Source organism: Sorex fumeus, unplaced genomic scaffold (assembly GCF_029834395.1).
Source record: "Sorex fumeus unplaced genomic scaffold, SorFum_2.1 ptg000142l, whole genome shotgun sequence".
NCBI lineage: Eukaryota > Metazoa > Chordata > Mammalia > Eulipotyphla > Soricidae > Sorex > Sorex fumeus.
The window spans coordinates 1,294,703-1,315,000 of NW_026606199.1; the positions used below are offsets into that span (position 1 = coordinate 1,294,703).

The 20,298-nt window shown below is 55.8% G+C and overlaps 1 protein-coding gene across 1 annotated transcript in view; it reads right to left on the minus strand.

The window, feature by feature from the left end:
- Positions 1–20,298, minus strand: part of ADAM12 (ADAM metallopeptidase domain 12) — a 244,387-nt gene that overhangs the window by 204,053 nt on the left and 20,036 nt on the right. The window contains exon 2 of the mRNA XM_056106700.1: positions 9,202–9,338. Within this exon, the coding sequence (XP_055962675.1) occupies positions 9,202–9,338 (137 nt within the window). The remainder of the gene's footprint in view (positions 1–9,201; positions 9,339–20,298) is intronic.

The window sequence follows — 20,298 nt, forward strand, 5'->3', positions numbered from 1 at the left end:
TATCCCGGGACTCATCCATCTATCCATTACTCTATCCACACATCCATCACTGCCCCCTGCCCCCAGACACTCACCCATTCATACATCACACAGAATGTGATGCAGCTTTTATCTTTGCGGCCACGCCAGTGCTCAGGGCTTACTCCTGACTCTGTGCCCAGGGATCAGGGGCCTATACGTAGTGCTGGGGATTGAACCCAGGTCTGCTACATGCAGGGTAAGTGTCCAACCCACTCTACTATCTCTCCGGCCCCTGCGATGAGCTGGGGTTTCTGGAGAGAGGTGCTGGGATGGAGAAACAGGTCTCAAGATGCGAGCCCAGAGTCAGCCGGTGCCTGGAGGTGTCCCAGGTGAGGTCCAGCAGCCGCTGGTTGGGGTGGCCCGCCCAGGCTCTGCAGACACGTTAGGGAGGATCCCGGCCGAGGGGACACCAGGGTCTTGGGCCATAGGCAAAAGCCCGACTGCTGTTCCCAGCCACAGTGCAGAACCTGGTGCTGGTCTTTTGTCAGTCCCCCCACAAGGGCACTCAACTCTCCCAGCCACGGACCCACGATCCCTGTGCAGAGAGGAGATACACCGAACGCCTGCAGTTCACAGTCTCTCCTCACTCCCCGAAATGTCAGTGCCCGAGGGAAGGGCTCCAACTATTAAACGATTTATGGAAATGATTCTTTTCTGAAGTTTTCTGTGGCATTCATCAAACCTCCACAGGAAATCACTAGGCCAGAACAAAAGTCGAGGGGGAAAAAAAAAGGAAATGAAATAATTGAAAAACAAGGGACTCGCAAAGAAAACATATTAACTCCAAACACGGCAGGACCCTGAGGTGCTGAGGGGAGAGGTGCGGGCAGCCTCTGAGGAGGGGCAAGACGGGCCACCTGGAGGTCTCATCCAGGCTGCTGGGCTTCCCACGCGGGCGTCCCATACGTGTCACGGTGCTCACTGGGGATGACACGATCGGACACCCTCGGGGTGACTCTGGAGCCGCCAGGTGGCGACTGGGCCTGGCCAGGGCTGGACTCACAGAGTCGCCCCTGAAGGGAGGCGGTAGCTGTCCACTGAGCCACACTGCCCCATGCGGGGACGGGGTGCTGCTTTAACAAGGGTGTGGAGGTTCCGAGGAGCTGTGAGACTCACCCAACACAGAGACACAGAGCGAAGCAACGGCAGAGCCGGGTGTGACCTGGGGTCCCGCCCCTCACACACCACATCCCTGGTCAGCTCTGGAGGTCCCTGGGCTGGGGGAGCCGGCTGGGGTGACTCGCACCCCCCAACACGCACAGTTGGCTCTGGTAAGCACACCCGTTTACTGAACAGAAGCCAACGCATCCACGGATTCCGGAAGTTGCTTTTATAGGAAAGGACCTTTAAAATGGCTCCAACCCCTGCTCCCACTGGCCGACGTGGCTGGCCCGGCCCACCCCAGCCAGCTCAGGGGTCAGGCCTGCTCCCGGGAGCCCCAGCCTCAGGTCTGGCATCAGCCACATCACTCTGTCCCACAAGCCACTTCAGTCCTAGAAGCTTCCAGAAGGAACTGGACAGTTCCGCACCTTCCAGGGAATGGAGGCTGGAAAAGCCCTTTAGCTCCACTGAGATGTTTTTTATGCTGGACCTTGCAAAGCTCCCTCTTCCCCACTCACGTCCAGGGATCTAGGGACCCCCATTGTCCACTCAGCCACTCAGCCCAGCCGGGAAGCCAGTGCCTGCTGGTTGGTGTGTCCAGTGAGCAGCCCTTGCTGGGCAGGGCTCCAAGATTGACCCCCAACCCCACCTCCTCTGAGAAGACCCCGGCAGCCAGGGCTCCATGCGGAGCAAACACTTCCTGCGTGTGGGAAGCTTCGTGCCCCCGGGCCTTGCTTCCAGCCGAGGAGGGCCGGGGTGGGAGTCTCTGCACAGTCAGCCCTTCTCCGCCCTGGCCTTGGCTTGGAGGATCCTCTGAGCCCTGTCTGAAGGACAGCGCACAGCCGGCCTCCATGGGCATCGCCGGAAGCTTGTGCTGATCCATGGGAGGACTCGTGCAGGGAAGGAGGAGGCTGACTTGTCCCCTCCTCTCTCCCCTGGGAGCGGGTGCAGGGAGCCAACAGGATGCCCTGCACGTGGGGGCCAGTCCTTGTGAGGCTGAAGTGGAGTCATGACAGGCTCCACTCTAAGACAGAAACTCAGCAGGCCTAAGACTCGGTTTCCCCCATCAGAAAGTCCCAACTTCTCAGAGAACAGTATCACCCTGGGCAGATAGGCTGGCCCGTGGGAACAGTCTGTCAGAGTAGGGGGCATGGGCAGTGGCGTCCAGCCAGGCAGAGAGGGACAATGGGGGCGGTCACGGGACAGGACTGGGACCAAGACTTGGAAACATAATGTTGGTCCCTGGAGTCACAGGACAGACAGGGACCAGAATTGGAAACATGTTGCCAGTTCCTAGGAAAATGCTGTTATGTGACCAAACCCTAATTAACTGCCCAGAATTCGGAGTCGGGGTCCTCGTCAAGACTCCACTGCCTTGGATGAGACTCGGACCCTGGCTCGAGCTAGCAATAAAGGGGCCTTGCATTTGCATCCTCACATCTGGTCTGGTCCATGTGCGAGTGAAACTCCCTTCCTGGGACATAACATCCCACGGGGCCCCTACAACACCGCCAGGTGTGGCCCCTTCAGGTTAGTAACGGACAGTGTGACTCGGACAGAAATCACGGTTCCTTAGGGCCACGGCCGCGTGCCACGACTCCAGGGGCTAAGGGACAAGGGGACCTGCCCGCACATGGACACATGGAGCCAGGGGCCTAAGGCAGAAACGGGGCCATGAACATCTGCTCATGGGACAGGGGGACGTTGCACCGTCTCTGTGTCCTGCTGTCCGGGTCTCTGGAGGTGGGCAGGGCTGTGTCCACAGGCAAACGCTCGCTTCATCCTAACCGTTTCTTCTCCTTTTATGTGTTTGAGGAAGAAAAAGTCAAGAAGAGCAGCCAGCACGGAGCACTATAATGGAGCCTCTAGTGAGACCAAGATTCCACCCCTGGCCAGGGGGCAGATGAGGTGACCAGGCCTGAAGCAGGAATAGGGTTCCTGAGGGTCACAGTGTCCCTGGGGGGCGCTTGTGGGGCAGAGGTACCAGGGAAGGGCGGGAGAGCTAGCTGGCCGATGGCCGCCTGGCACCGGGAGCAGGGGCATACCACAGTGACCTGCCCCTCATTAGCTCTGAGCCTCCCCGGACAGTGCTCTGGGTTGCAGCCAGTTCTCGAAATAATATGCGCAGAAGAGGGCTAGGTGCAGAGAGACAGGCAGGCCGCCAGGCTGTGAGCAAGGCCACATAGGTCAAGCCCGTCTCTCTGCAGACGCTGCTCAGAGCAGAGCAGGTCGTGACCCAGGCCAGGGAGTGAACAGGAGGCAGCTGGCATGGGGCCCGGGGGCCACTCACGACCGAGAGAAAGTCAGAGTTGGATCAGAAGCTGGTGCGACAGTGACAAGGGGCGGGGGGAAGAGCCTCAAGTGATTCCCAGAGAATCGGGGGCCACCCCTGGCCACTCTTGGCCCCCAGGCTGACGGCACAGTGCCCAGGCCAGCAGCATGAGGGTCACCAAGGCACACTCAGGGATGCTCTGGAGCTGGCCAGCACCGGACCCCTGACTCAGTCTCTCCTGGCAAAGTGGCGTTCCATCCATCCCAGCCCCCTCCCCAGGGCTGTCGTGGCTTTCATTTTTGAAGATAATGTTTCAGGGAAAAGAACTTAACCCCTGGTTTCAGGCTCCACCAATGACTGACTTGAAGGAAATCGCTGTTCCCACCCAATCTGCCGAGAGTTCCAGGCACACGGGCCCTCAAGCTGAAACCCCCAGGCTCCTCAGAGTCAGGGTGGGCAACCGCCCCCACCTGCCAGAACTTCCAGAAGACCTGGCAGCCACGCCCACGACCCCCACCCCTGCCTTTTGAGCTCAACTACTGACCTTGCTCCAGAGACTCAGAAACAAATCTTGGAAGAGATCAATGATCCACAAAGAGTTCTCAGACACTGGCTCCAGGCTGAGACCTCTGAGGCAATCCCAGGAGGGGGTGGGCCAACCCCACCCCAACAAGCCCTGGCAGCTGCTCCCACAACCCCAAACTGCTGTCAGGTCTCTGCCTGGACCCCAGAGCCCCAGGACTGAGCGCCACAGAGAACTGAATCTGCCCACAACCCCAGGTACGTGAGTCTGTGGCTAAAAACTCCAGGCCTCCTTGGAGCTGGAGTGGAAGACCTCTCCTCCTCCCATCTCCTCTGGAAGCCCAGCAGCCAGGCCCTGTTGAATATTCTGGACCTTCTGGAGAGTGTGGCCACATTTGCGGCCCCAAGACGTGTCCTAACTCTCCAACACTGGCACCCAGCAGGGCCACACCAGGTTGGAGGGAAGGGAACGCAGAAGCCAACCTATGTCCACTGACAACCATGACCACAGAAGGCTCAGCCCGCAACAACAGCTCAGGAAACCCTCAGATAAGGACCTAATGCCCCCATGGCAAGATACAACAATTTTTACAAATTTTTTTCTAAGGGAATAATTTTTTGATCATTCCGTTAGCTGTTTAACGGTAATAAGCAGTGGAAAATACACTGTTGTGGGCTTGCTATGGGGGCAGACTTGAGGGGAGGCTGTGAAAATGGAGACAGTGGTGGTGAGATTTGGGTGGGAATATTTTTATTTATTTATTTATTTATTTATTGCTTTTTTGGGTGACACCTGGCAATGCACAAGGGCTACTCCTGCCTTTGCACTAAGGAATTACTCCTGGCAGTGCTCAGGGGGGACCCTATGGGATGATGGGAATTGAACCAGGGTCGGCCACGTGCAAGGCAAATGCCCTACCCACTGGACTATTGCTCTAACCCCTTTTAAAAAATATTTTAAATGAAACACCATGAGATACAACTACAGACTTACACACTTTCATGATTACGTTTCAGTCATATAGTGGTCGAGCACCCACCCCTCCACCAGTGCCCATTCTCTACCACCAACGTTCCCAGTATCCCTCCTGCCACCCCTGCCCTCCACCCCACCTCAGTGACAGGAGCATTCACTTTTACTCTCTCTCTCTCTCTCTCTCTCTCTCTCCTTATGGGTGTTATGGTTTGCAATACAAGTACTAAGTGGCCATCATGTTTGGCCCATAGTCTACCTTCAGCACGCATCTCCCATCCCGAGCGAGCCCTCCAAGCATCCTTTGCTTGGTGGTCCCTTCTCTATCCCAGCTGCCTTTCCCCACAGCATGTGAGACCAGCTTCCAAGCAGTGAAGGAATCCTCTTGGCCCTTATCTCTACTATCCTTGGGTGTTAGTCTCCCATTCTGTTACTTTCTATTCCACAAATGAGTGCAGCCATTCTATGTCTGTCAATCTCTTCCTGACTTAACATGATACTCTCCATTTTGATCCATTCATCTGAAAAATTTCAGGACTTTGTCTCTCCTAACAGTCGCATCATATTCCATTGTGTAGATGTACCAGAGTTTCTTTAACCAGTCATCTGTTCTCTGGCACTAGCGGGGTGGGAATATTGAATCCCTGTAACAAAACATCATGAACAATTCTGTGCACACCGGTGTTTAAATAAAGTGTGTGTGGGGGAGGGTGTGGGGGGGTCACTGTTCCCCTTTTCGGCCTGCATAGATGTGGTGGCCATCAAAATGCCAGACTCTCAGGTTTGGTTCTCAGGACGAAAATATATCAGGCAGGAAGGTTTGTGGTGTGGCAACCCCCCTCCCCCCCACACACACATGCCATGGGAGCGTTGCAGCTTCAAGTCTGTGCATACGTCTGCTCTGTGCTGAGAAGACCAAGCGGGGTCCACGGCTTCTGGAGCACCAGAGCCAGTGTCCACCCTCACACCACCCACCTCAAGGACTTGCTGGTCCTCCAGGGAAGAGGGTGGCCAGAGAAGAAACTTCCAATGGCCTGGCCAGGACACGGAGCTCACCACCATCCCGAGAAGGGCCTGGACTCCACCCCCCCAACCCCCCCAGTATCAGACATACGAGGAGTCCATGCTGGCTGAGTCACAGACTAAGTAAGTGTGGGCAAGGGACATGGCTTGGCCGCGAAGATCCTCAGACCAAGCGGAAACTGCTTCTTCGCCAGGTGGTGGGACTTGGCACCTTTCAGTGACTCGGAGCTGGGACCACCTGCTCAGAATTCAGACAGCCAAGACGTGAGCTGGTGGATCCCGGCTGCCTCCCACAGGGCCACGTTATGTGGACAATGAGCCCTTGGTGGGGAGTGACCCACACGGTCCTCTCCTCTGAGAGAGGACCTCTCCTCTTTGTCCCCAAGCAGACCCACCCAGTCGAGGCACGAGAAAACTGCAGAGGATCTCCCTGACTCCCCTCCTCACGACTGTCCATCCACTGACACCATGTGGTGGACAGCGTGTGGTGGCTGGATGGGTCAGGAAACAGGGGCCAGGGGCCTGGCGAGGCCACGGGCAGAGAGATGGGCCTAGTTACCACCAACCTGGGTGCAGGGGCGAGAAGGGCTGATCTTCCCATTTTGTGGCGAAACGAGGTGTGGGAGCTGGAACACAGTTCCTCTCTGCAGCCTCCCAACCTCCGTCTGCTCGTACGGAAGAGTCTGTTTCCCAAAGGGGAGGCCAGAAGGTTCGGTGCACCCACCTGCAGTCTGTGACTTTGATCTTGGCACTGCACAGGGTAAGCGGTAAGTCCTTCCCCAGGCCACTGCAGGGTAAGTGTGAGTCCTTCCCCAGGTCACTGCACAGGGTAAGTGTGAGTCCTTCCCCCAGGTCACCGCACAGGATAAGTGTGAGTCCTTCCCCAGGTCACTGCGCATGATGAGTCCTTCCCCAGGTCACTGCACAGGGTAAGTGTGAGTCCTTCCCCCAGGTCACTGCAAAGGGCCTGGAGGCCCTGCTGTTGTGGTTCCAAGCACCACAATAATTCATGAGATCTCTGAGGCACTGGCACTGTGGACATCACCAGGAGTACCAAGACCTGCTGCAAGCACTGCAACCAAGTACAAGTACTATGACCAAGTACAAGCACCACGACCAAGTACAAGCACTGCAACCAAGTACAAGCACCATGACCGAGTACAAGCACTATGATCAAGTATAAGCACCCTGACCAAGGACAAGCAGTGTAACCAAGTACAACCACATGACCAAGTACAAGCACTAAAACCAGGTACAAGCACCATGACCAAGTACGAACCATGACCAAGTACAAACACCACAACCGTGTGTGCAAGGCCCAGCGAGCATCATCCTCAGAACGTGACCCTCAATCACCACAAGAACCAAGGGGGGGGTGCGAGTGTGAGCCTCGCAGAGCAGGGCGAGGCGCGGGGCCGGGCTTTTGCTCTGCTTCCCAGGTGCGTCCTGTGACTGGGACTGTGCCCAGCTCTGCCTCTCCGTCCTGCCTGTGGACTGATCTTAATGCAGAGGATACTTCTCCTCCCCTGTATCCATCGCGTGGGTTACATTGTTTCTGGCGAAGGGAAAGATCAGGCCTGGAGGTGGGACAGCAGCCGGGACACTCACTTGCCTGTGGCACCCCAGAGTCCCCCGGGAGTGATCCCTGAGCACCACCAGGTGCTGCCCAAAAACGGAAACAAGAAAAGAGGAAGGGGGGAGGGAGCAGGAGGAAGGGGAGCTGGAGGGGAGAGAGAGGAGGGTCGTTAATGTATTCTTTCCCTCCCCAGGAAACACCTTCAGCTCAACCATCCTGAAGCGGCGTTTGTCTCTTCTGTTTAGAATCGTCTCTGCTAACCAGAAATACCGGAAAGGTGCAGTTCTGGCATTTAGACACCCTCGATCCAAACTTCCAGCCCTTCTGAGCACCAGTTTCCAGGAGGGAGCCTCGCAGGAGTGTGAATGAACGCTGTGAGTCGTCTCCTATCACGGTGTCTTTCTAGAAAGCCAGAGAACTGCCTGAGACCTCAGCTGCCCATTTTCCCCCCGGTCTGTTTTCTATTATGAAAAATAACTGTTGAATAGTTCCACACAACACAAGGACGGAGCCATCTGCACGACCTCTCCGCAGAGCTCGGGTTTCTCTCCGCTGACTCACTCTCCCGCCCAAGACATTCTGAAATCTAAGAAAGTCGTGTTCATTTGACAGGCAAAACCCATCAGAATATTAAAGCGAGTCAAACGTGTCACATACTGTGCGTTGCACTTTACATCGCCAAAGGCTCAAAGAAAACAAAGTGTGACACGTCACTAAAGTAAGGTAAAGGCCGATTTGCTCGAGCGGGCCCAGTAACGTCTCCATTGGAGACTTTGTTGTCACTGTGTCTGGCATATCGAATACGTCACGGGGAGCTTGCCAGGCTCTGCCGTGCGGGCGAGATACTCTCGGTAGCTTGCTGGGCTCTCCGAGAGGGGCGGAGGAATCGAACTCGGGTCAGCCGTGTTGGCTGCGTGCAAGGCAAACGCCCTACCGCTGTGCTATCGCTCCAGCCCGTCACTAAAGTAGCATCCAAAACATTTTTCAAGTGGCAGTGCAGTGTTTCTCCAGAGAACTGAGAACGCAGCCAACAGGTGGTGACAGAGGCACAAAGATCAAAGGCGGCAGCGCTCGAGGAAAGGGCTGGAAGGTGTCTGTCTGGAACTGGACCCCGACGTGGTGAAAAATCGCTTTTATGAGCAACATGTAACACCGAGCCTCGCCAAACAATTCAATATTCATGAGCATTTCATCTACCTGGCAAGAGAAAGACCACACTTTTCCTTTTTCCTTTCTGGGACACACCGGACAGTGCTCAGGGCTTACTTCTGGCTCTGAGCTCAGGGCTCACTCCTGGCGGGGCTCAGGGGACCGTATGGGGTCCCCGGCATGAATCCACTGGACCACGCACCTGTAGGCCAGTGCCTTGTCTGCCATACGATCTCTCCGGCCCCAGCTGAGAGCACTTTATAAGGTTAAAGTGAGCCCGGGGGGGGGGGCAGAATGATAGCACAGTGGGGAGAGCTTTTGCCTTGCATGTGGCTGACCCGGGTTTGATCCCCAGCATCCTATATGGTCCCCCGAGCGCCACTAGGAGTAATTCCTGAGTGCATGAGCCAGGAGGAACCCGTGAGTATCGCTGGGTGTGACCCCCCCAAAAAAAGCAAATTAAATAAATAAATAAAGCGAGCCCAGGCGGAATGAAAGACCTTGTGGACCGTACGTGTGATTTACACCACCACCATCATTCAAGAAAGAAACCAGGGCACTGACCTGCCGGTGGAGTTGCTCCATCGGGTTCCAGAAGCTTCCATCCAAGGCCGAGATGCTGATCACTTCATGAGCTCCGCCCCCACCCCTTGCCGGGGTCTCAGGTGTGGCAGGTGCTAAGGTGCTCCCCCAACTCACCCCTGCGTGGAAAAGGAAAGAGTCCGGTTGTCAGACGTGCCGGGAAGCCCCGCCGCTCTGCCGCCCCAGAGAAAACACCCTGAAGCCAGGTGAGGGCCGAGAAACCTGACCTTCCCCGGCCCTTCCCCGATCTCAGTGTTAAAACAGGGGATGCTCTGACCACCAGACCACAACATCTAGCTCAGAGAAGAGCAAAAGCTTGTGTGTTCCTTCCGGGCCCCCAGCCCCCACTGCCCAGTCCAGCACAGTCCGGGTGAGGCCTGACCTGCAGGATGCAAGGGAAGGACACAAGACCACGTGTCAGGTGATGGATGCTGGCTGAGCCAAAGATTTTGCTGCACTAGGAAGAAAGCCACCAGCCCGCGCCCATGGAGGGCATGACACGCAATGCCGGGTGCCTCTCCACCCTCTCAAGGCCCGGCTCTTACGCCCGTGAGTGGGTCTGTGACACGGCCAAGCTCAGACCAGGATGAACAAAACAGCCACTCAGGAAAGTGCCCTGTGACCTCGCCTCTTGGGGTCCCATCTGCGGGGCCTCTGACCGCTCACTCTCTCTCAGAGAAGGGTGCTTACTCCACTTCCATAAATAAGTCTCAAGGTCAGGACAATGATTTCCTCTCTGGTTCCTTCCCCGTCAGATGTGGCTGGCCCCAGGTCCCAGAAAGGGGCCGCCACCGACACATCACCCGTGGGCCCCATTTCCCACCTGGACACTCAGACCCGACTCAGGACAGCATGGCGTCAAGGGACTAGAACATTCCCCACGTCCAGGGCATACGCGGTTCGAAATTTGAATCCCCAGATATTTTACAGTTCCTCAGATGCTCTTCAATCCACACTATTTCATCTCCCTCCATGCAGGAGTCACTGCTGGGACAGCCTTGCTCCCGAGAGTCCCCTGCCCGACACTGGGAGCCCATCAGCCAGCGACAGAGCCCTGGTCGCGCCCAGTGCTCGGGGATGACCCCACAGCTGAGCACAAGCAGAGGCCGAGGAAGTGAGAGAGAAAGAGATGGGGCACAGTGAATGAGGGGTGCAGGGGGGGGTGTGAACCAGTGTCGGGGTGACCAGGGTCCCACTGGGGGCAGAGGGCCCGTGAATCTGGTGGAGGGTGAGCTGGGGTCTATGCTGCTCCCGGGGCCGACTCTGTGCTCCTCATCCCCTCAAAGGGCTCCCGGGGGTCTCAGCACACCCCACCCCCATTGGGGACCAACATGGCTCCAGACCTACTGTTCTCCTAACCTTGTTCACTCAAACCCTTGTCCAGCAGTCATTTCTCAACGGCAGCCCCCTCCCCACATCCCCTTTCCACAGGCTCGGACCCTCCCCCACACGGCCTGGCATCAGCCCCTTTGCCGGCATCATCCGGCCCTCCCCTCTTCAGCACAGTTTTCCCCCAAGGCATGGCCCCCTCTGTCCCATGCCCCAGAGAGGGGTCAGGACAACCCTCCTCCCGATTCCTCTCCTGTTGGAACAGAGACAAGAGGACCTGGGTGGCCGTGGCATCTGGACAGGTGCTGCCGTGGACCTGGCCAGCCAGGAATGGGAGACTCTGATGGGGAGATCCAGTGATCTGCAGGGCATGGGCAGGATGGGAGGGGGCATGTCAGCGGAGACCCCTAGGGTTTGGGAGTGTCTGAGCCCCAAAGAGCGGCTGACGTGTCCCAGGGGCTGGTGCTGGGCAGCGGGTGTGTCTCAGCAGTCGGGCCCCTGGGCTCTAGTTCGGGAGTGTCTGTGGGATTCAACCGTTCAAATTTCCTGCTGCAAAGTGAGTTCTGATTCAGTTATCCGGCTCCCGAGAGCCGATGATAGTGGGTGATGAACCGCAGGCTCCGTGGAGAGGGCTACTGTGTGCCGTGAGATGTACACAGGCTGGGGAAGGACCGGCTATTGAGTGCATTGCCCTTGCTGTGGATCAATGAAGCCTGGCCACGGGCCAGGAGACGCGGCGTGAGAGAGACCGGGTCCAGGCGGTCAGAGGATGCACAGCCTCTGAAGATTTCCTCTCCGCGAACAGACCAATCTGATGACAAGATGCCCGTGGCACTCGCTTTGGTTGTTTTCTCACAATGAGGGATCGGTAAATCGAACTGCTGACCCTCCGTTTAATCAACTGCGGCGTGGGCAACAGAAGGGAGGGGGGTGGTGCTAACGGGGACTCTGGGCTACCCACTGCCTGGTCAGGGTCAGTAGCAGAGACAACTGGACAGTTGACGCCCCTTCCCGGTCCCCTTCCAACTCACAGCTGGGAAGATTCCCACCAAGGCATGCAGTGATTAGAGATAAAAATAAAAATAAAAGTAGGAAGAGCAGGAGTGGAAGTGGGTGGAGATGGCATTAGTCCCAGAGAGCCAAGGGGCAGGAGTGACAGTACAGCGGGGAGGGCATTTGCCTGGCATGTGGCTGGCTCAGGTTCGATTCCTGGCACTCCATGCAGTCCTCTGGGCCCGCCAGAAGTGGTCTCTGAGTGCAGAGCAGGCGTAAGCCCTCTGAGTAATAATGCCAGGCCAGGTGTGGGGAGGAAGGGAAAGGAAGGGAGGAAGAGAGGGGGAGGGGAGAGAAAGGCCAGGAGAGGGGAGGGGAGAGGAGGAGGAAGAGGAGGAAAAAGACTCAGTGTGAATGCTCAGTGTCCACCCAGTACCTGGGGCCTGGGCGACAGGGCCCTTCCACATGCACAAGGAATGTGTTCGGAGGTTCCGAGACTCAGTGGAATGACCACCCCAGCCCCGGGCCTGTTGGCCTCCGAGGTTCTTAGTCAGACGAGTTACTCAGACTCCCGAGAACAGCTCCCTTTGACACAGATTCCGGCCTCTCCCTCTGCAAGGGCCCTTTGGCTCACTTCTTTCTGCCCGTAAGAAGCTGATGCAGAAGTATTCTACAGAGAATTACAAGGCAGCCTGCGCCAGCCCTCTGGCGTATTACACAACCTTTGTAAGGAACTGAGTCGGGCGCTCTTTGCTGAGTGGGCATATCTCTCGGCTCCGTGCGTGGACAGTGGAGCCTCACTCTTTACTTTTTAACTGGCACAAGATACGTCCCACCAGCACCTGCTGAGGGCTTTCTGCACGCACCTTGCTTATGTCTCCAGACACTGGTATTTTTGATGATGCAAATAAAAATTTCATTTGTGCTGCGTGGATGGAAAGAATAAGTGTGAACAGCCTTGAGACATCAGGAAACTCCTCACCGGGCGATGCTGCCAACTTATCATGAATACGTCCCCGGGCGATCCCGCCGACTAACCATAAGAGCAGGTTAGAATGAAGCCTAGCTCCGTGCCCGAGTGGCCCGGGACAGTGACACGACCTAAAATAGAGAGTCTGCATACATTTTGTTTCTCTTAACATTGGGACATCAAAACAGCAGTTTCTAAACCAACCAATGTGGGGCTGGCAAGATGGCAGAGTGAGGAGGGTGCCTTGTCTCTCATGGAGCCGACCCGGGTTCAATGCCCGGCATCCCATATGGTCCCCCGAGCATCGCCAGGAGTGATTCCTGGGTGTAGAGCCAGGAGTAACCCCTGAGCATCACCAAGTTGATCCAAAAAAATAGCAACAGGGGAAAAGGCAGCTCAGATAGAGAAGGGAGCACCAAATAAAGGGTGTTGGGAGGATCCTCCCAGGAGGGGAGATGCATGCTGAAAGTCGACTATAGACTAAACATGATTGCCACCCACTGCCTCTTTTGCAAACCACAACACCCAATAGGAGAGAGAGAACAAAAGGGAATGCCCTGCCACAGAGGCAGGGTGGGATGGGGAGGGTGGGGGGTGGGAGGGATACTGGGATCAGTGGTGGGCGGAGAATGGGCACTGGTGGAGGTATGGGTACTCGATCACTGTATAACTGAAACCCAAGCACAAGAAAATGTAAGTCTACAACTATACCTCATGGTATTTCACTAATAAAAATTGGAAAAAAAAGAAAAAAATAGCAACAACAATACCAATAATGTGACGAGGTTCCTTGGGCAGTGTCTCCTGTGACCTCAGCATTCAGCCTGACATTCTCCAGCTCTACCCCAGGGCCCGTCTGCTTCAGAACGCAGGGGCAGGGGGAGGCAGGATAGGGGGGAGGCATTTGCTTTGCACACGGGGTGAATCTGATTTAATCCCTAGCACCACAAACGGTTTCCCAAATCCCACCAGAAGTGATCCCTGAGCACAGAGCCGGGAGCAAGCCCCGAGAACAACTGTGTGTGGTTCCCCAAACAAAAACACTTCAGAGTAGGAGGGAGGAGAGGACTGGAGTGGCCGCGGGCACTCGCGGGGGACAAGGAGCCGGCAGCTAGCATGGGTGCTCTCCTGCTCTTGACCCCTTCCCTGGCCCTGGTTGATTGACAGGGACTAGGGACTGGCCCAGTTTCCCGGGGACCTTGCACCGAACGCCTTTGAAGTCTGAGAAAAGACCCTCCATGAAGACCCTCCCAAAGTGACTCCAGACCCACCAACCACCCAAGTGAGTGACCCGGAGCCCGCCGGGTACTGAGCGATGAGAGGAGCTGGCTCCCACAACAGTGCCCATGTGGAGATCAGGCATGCAGTTTCCAACAGCGCCGCCAAAAAGAGCCACAGCACAGGTCACTCTGGGAAGAGCCAGTTCACAACAGGGAGTCACGGAACCCTTGCACAGCCCCCGGACAGCACTCAGAGGGCAGCACGGGATTTGGACGTGATGGATGCGACAGTTCTACCCTGTGACCTAACTCCCAAGTCCCCAGGACCCCGGACATCCCTGAGACGAGCCCAGCCGAGGTGCTGACTCTCCAGGTAACCGACGGCTCCCCTCAAAAGCCGAGTGTGACAAACAGAACGAGATGCCGAGTTTCCAAGAAGCTGTGGGCGCAGGGTTGAGGGTTTAGTTGTTGCAAACTAACAGACAAGAAATCCAAGAGAAAGAGGGGGGCTTGGCCCAGCCGGCTCACAGCCAGGGCGGAAGGTTCGACATTAGAGTCAAGAGATCGAAGGCGGAATTGCCCTCTGAGCCCTTGAGCTCCGACGGCCTGACTGTCAGAGCCAGGCTCGCACAACTGGGCCCGCGGCTGTCGGTGGAAGGAGGACCGGCCAGTGTGGGGAGGCTGGACGCAAGGTTGGGGCGTCCAGACAGGCTCTTCTGCACCCGCCTTCCCCAGAGCCCTCTCCAGCAGGACCCAGGCGTGCCTAGGCAGGACCCCCTGATACTCTCTGTGCTAACGCTGCCGAGACCTCAATTTCCTCCTGTTTCTCCTTCCTCTCTTGACTAGCGCGGGGTATACCTTGGGGGGCTCCGGGGCGGGCGCACACTGCCAGCAACGGTCTGGGGGGTGTCAGAGCCTTCCTGTTCCCCAGGGATGTGAGGACAGGGAAGCCAGGGCCATGCGCCAGATCCCTGCAGCAAAGCTCCGCCTCTGTGTGCATGCAAAGGGCCGGCGGGAGCGGGGACTGTCACATGGGGTTTCCGTGGGGTGTTTGAACCTGACCCTCTCGGTGCAAATCGGAGCCACACATGAGCTCTGCCAGGGCAGCAGGGTGGGGACAGCCGGGCACTTCCCGGAGCTCTGCTTGCCGCCCTGTGGGGTGAGGTGAGGGCACGGACCACCCACCCGTGCCAGGACTTCACAGTTTGCAAAGTGCCTGCTGCAGGCTCTGTGGTGGGCAGCTGCCAGACACAGGGGTGGGTTTGAGGCACTTTATTCTAGCAAGGGGGTCCGGCAGCCAGGGTGCAGGTGCTGGGCTGGGGAGGCCCCCGGTGGGTGCGGGTAGACTCCTGCCTGGTCTCACTCCTGCCACTCCTGCTGCGGGCCACGCCCTACACCCTCTCCCTTTTAGCTTCTGACCTTCAGCTCAGGTTGATCTTCCCCTGTCCACTACGACATGTCCATCTCGGCAGCTCTGGGCAGCTGACAGGGCTGCAAGTGGGAGCCCCAGGAAGGAGGTGATGGGACTGCCCCAGAGAGCGTCCGGCCCAGAGAGTTCCAGATGGCCCAGGGACCCCCTCTGCCCCTCAGCCTCATGCAGACCCCGGACCCTGTCACAGCAGACTTTCTACCACCTGTCCTCCGCCAAGGTGGCCCCAGGTGACACAGGCCGGCCCAGGGTCACTGGAACCACCAGCACTCGAGGTCCGTTCCTGCCCCAGTCGCTGCCTGCAGGGGCCCTGTGAGCCCTGAGCACATGGGCGCCCCCTGCCGTGGGCTTCTCTCAGCCATGTGGCCACTCCTTCCCTAGAGGGGACACCCCGACTGTCCTCCAAGTCCCTGCTGTGGCCAAGCATCCTGGGCCCAGGGAAAAGAGCAGTCGAGAGGTCAGGCGGGTGGGGACAGGGGGGACCCCCGTAGGCCCTGACAGTGAGAGCACCTCCCTCCTGCAGAGCCCTGCCTGCCCCCCAAGAGCCCCAACAGTGAGATGGCGGGAGCACCCCTCACGACAGGCACTGACCCCACCTGCCTGTTGATGGACACGTCCCTGGGACTGTCATGGTGTCCTTCTCGCCCTGGGGCCTGCGCTTCTTCCTCCCCCCTGATTCAGCCCACAGACACCCCAGAATTCCACCTCCTCTTTGGATCCCGAAAGGACATGGCCAGCCAGCGACAGTCCACTGGGATGCGGGAGGCGCTTGCTCGGGGACCAGGGTCGAGGGTCCCGCTGCCTCCCAGGACGTGAGAAGATAGCAGTGCTGGGAGGAGCACCCAGGCAGGACACAATAAAACATTGTCGGCCACGCCCGACTCCAGGGTCATCCCCCATCAAGGGGAACTCCGAGCTGCCCCTGGGGGCTGAGCTCCTATGAGGGGAACAGCCCAGGCCCAGAGCGGCCCACCAGGACCACAGGAACCGGACCAGAACATTCTCCTAAAGATGCGCCAGGCGGAGGTGAGTGGGGGAAGGCAGACAGCACCCAGCCAATGGGAAAATGCTGTTTTTAATACATTTACTATGAAGAGAAATCAGTATCAATAAAGCATTAAGCTACAAAACCAAACAAAGGTCATGACGATTGAGAGAAAGGACTTAAGAAATAAAAACATAAATGACTAATTAGAAGCTGCAGCAAGAGGATTTGATTCATAAATGCAAGTGAGTGTATTCCTCAAATATGAACCCCAAACATTTATATGTTCAAATTTATCAAGAGAGAAAGATAATTATAGAGGAAGAAAAATGGACTGAAGAGGCCGGAGTGATAATACAGCGGGTAGGGCGTTTGCCTTGCATGCGACCGACCTGGGTTCGATCCCCGGCATCCCATATAGTCCCCAAGCACCACCAGGGGACTGAGTGCAGAGCCAGGAGTAACCCCTGAGCAACACTGGGTGTGACCCAAAAAGCAAACAAAACAAAACAACAACAAAAAGAAAATAAGCACAAAGTAAACTTAACTTATGATCATGTATTACACAGGTTTTATGCTATGAACATGGGGAAAATGCTAAAAGATTGTTCAAGAAAACAATCTTACCAAAATTGGCTCAACAAGAAAAAGTCCAATCAACGATGATGTAAGAAACTGAAGAATCCAAACTAGCAACGTACACAGGGGTGGGGGTGGGAGGCTGCAATGTGCAGGAGAGTGTTGAGAGCCCAAAGGTAGATCATTCTCATGTTATTCTGACTGTAGGTACACACACACACACACACACACACACACACACACACACACACATACACACACACGAGAAAAGAAACTTCCAGACTTGAGTGGTTGCGACAATGGCTGGGATGCTTCCCTGTCGGGTCAGAGCCCCAAGGAGCCTTATGCTTGGGAGCTGGGATCTGGAGTCCAGGCTCACTGGCCAGCCAGGGACCCCCCCACCCCACCCAATGATCTCCACGGAACCTTGAGATGATCATGCATGTGGAGGCCTCTAGGCTCCTATACCTCGTCATGGCCAGGACGATGCCCGGATGAGGACACTGAGGGGAAGAAAGGGTGTCCCCAGCAGACCCCATCACCCCTCAGCTGACAGAGGACCCCAGACACGCCCAACACTTCCCTGAGAGCTAAGTCTCTGCCCACCCCCTCCCCAGACTCACAAATAAAAGGAATGTTTTTATTGTTCAAAGCCCCCGGATTTGGGGCCAGTTTACTAAACAGTATTGTCATGTCAATAACGATTGATAGAAAAACCACTCTTCCTTCCTAAAGTGAACGCAAAAGATCAATAGCACCAGGAGATTAAATTCAGCCCTGTATGAAAACGGGATATGTTTGACAGCGTCGGATGTGTTCCCCCAAATGAAAAAGACATCTGGATGCGGAGGAATTCAGCACCCGGGCCTGATTCATCATCAGGGATGGCGCAGAGCACTGGGGCACAAGCTTCGCAGAGTTAGGATTCGATTCCAGCACCACACAGGCCCCTGAGAACTACCGGAGAGACCCCTGAGCACTGTCTCAGCATCACCGGGTGCAACCCCTAGCGAGGAGTGGGGGGAGGAGAGAGAGGGGAGGGAGAGAAGAGAAGAGAGGAGAGAGAGGGAGAGGAGAGAACTTATTTGAGAACTTCAAATCAACGAAGAAATAGATCCATCAAGAAGTCAATGGATCATCCTGAGACCAAAGGAGAGAGGGATAGAGAAAGAGTTGGGGAAAGAAAGGGCAGTTGGAATGTCTCAAGAAGGTTCTAGAACACATCCAAGGTTTGTTTTATTTTTTCGGCCATACCTAACTCTGCTTAGGGCTTGCTCCTGGCTCTGTGCTCAGACCCGTATGTGGTGCAGAGATAGAACTCAAGGCAGCCACAGCCCAGGAGAGTGCCCTACTTGCCATGCTATTGCTCCGGCCTCCAACACTGGGTTTTTTTTAAATGCCCATTTAGAAACTAGGCTATTTCTGGAAATAATGAACCCGTATCTCAAATAAATCGCCAATATTATAATCAATGTAGAAACACAGAACTTCTTATATCAAAGACCAAAATGAATGAAAAGGGGCCCTGAAATTTTTATACATTTGAAAAAGTTCTTCGTATTTGAGTGCAAGAAAGCAATAAAAAAGAACTTAGAGAAATAAACATTAGAAAAGAGAAATTATTTATAGATGATATGATTAGTTACCTAGGAAACCCAAGGAAATCAACTGAATATCTACTAAAACCAGCAAGGTATTTTAATAAACAGGCCAGTCCCAGATTGTATATAATAGAAATCAATACAAGAGAATAACATTATGAAGATAAAATTGAAAATTGAATTTCGCTATGACAGGAAAAGAAAAATAACTAGTTTGAAAAAACAAAACCAAACCCTAACCGTGCTTAGCGAGAAACGAAGGAGCGTGTGATTCATCCAAGTAGGAATCCTGCCTCGCAGGAGGGGCCGAACAGCTCTTCCCAGATCTGTAGCCCTTGTCTGTCCTCCCGTTGTTCATCGATTTGCTCGAGCGGGCCCAGTAACGTCTCCATTGTGAGACTTGTTGTGACTGTGTTTGGCATATGGAGCTTGCCAGGCTTTGCCAAGCGGGCGAGATACTCTCAGTTGCTTGCCGGGCTCTCTGAGAGGGGCGAAGGAATCGAACTTGGGTCAGCCGGGTGGGCCGCGTGCAAGGCAAATGCCCTACCCGTTGTGCTATCGCTCCAGCCCAGATCAAGGAGAGACAAATCCTCAGGAACACAAAGGCGGGGCTGGAGCAATAGCACAGCGGGTAGGGCGTTTGCCTTGCACGCAGCCGACCCAGGTTCGATTCCCAGCATCCCATATGATCCCCTGAGCACCACCAGGGGTAATTCCTAAGTGCAGAGCCAGGAGGAACCCCTGTGCATTGCCAGGTGTGACCCTAAAAAAGCAAAAAAAAAAAAAAACGGAACACAGAGGCCCGTGGGGTGGATCTGGCAGGGTCGCCCCAGAAGGGTCCCACGCCATGGAGGTCCCTGGGCAGCCTGAGTGTGGGTTTAGACACTCTCCCTGCACCAGTGTCCAGCCCCTGAGGGTCAAAGAGGCAGATGCCCAGCTCCATGCGGGCAGTGCTCCTGCCTCTGTCCACGGCACGTTCTCCTGTGCCCTTGGTCTGGGCGAAGGCTTGCCCAGCAAGGGCTTGCCCAGCTCAGCTCAGCAGGACCAGTCCTCATACGGCCAGGGTGGGGGAGCAGGGCTGAGGACCCCCCATTCTCCCCAAGCTTCCGGACAATAGGAGGTGTCACACTCCCCTGCAGCCCCCGGGGAGGGGGGTGACGCTGAGGGATGCTGGGGTGGAGGGGGGGTCGTGGGAAAGGTGGGTGACACTTCCCGCCAAGAGAGGGTGATGCTCATGGCTGATGCCACCGGGTGGGACATGTGCATGCAGACAAGGCCAGGTGGAAGGTGGGGACCACCCCGAGGGCCGTCAGGGACCCCTGCGTTCTCTCAGAGTCCCCACACTGCTCATACGACCCTCTGTGGCTGTTTCCTTCGGAGTTACAGATTCACATGAAATATCAGCGAGCAGTGCAGGAACACAATGGGAATGACGGAGCCAGAGACTCATCACGGCTCAGCAAGCAGCCACCAGTAACTGGGGGACAGGGAGAGACAGAGAAGCAAGAAAGCCCACCCAAATGCCCGTGAGAATGTGATGTCCCCTCAAGGGAGCATTTCAGATCCAGGAGAATCAGAGGGTGGATCACGGGGGGCAGCCAGCTGAAAGGAAAGCAGATTCCTCCAGTTAATCCTCTTTTCCAAATAAATGCCAGATGGATCGATGGGTTCCATGGGAAAGGCTGAGATTCGAGTTCCTGGATGGGAACGGACTCCCACTCCGTGACTGCTCCGGGTCTCCCCGGGACACAGGCTCCCCGCCACGCCTGGGCTATGGCAAAGATCAATATTCTCATTCCCTTAGCAACCTCGAGAAAATAACCATAATTCAATTAAGGGATATAGCTTTAAAAACAGGATACTAAAACTACTCCCTCCAAAAGAAAACAGGAATAGAAGGAGAAGAGAAAGAAACCAAAACATACCAGGCAACTATAAAAGAAATAGCAAATTAATGGACTCAACTCCCCCTG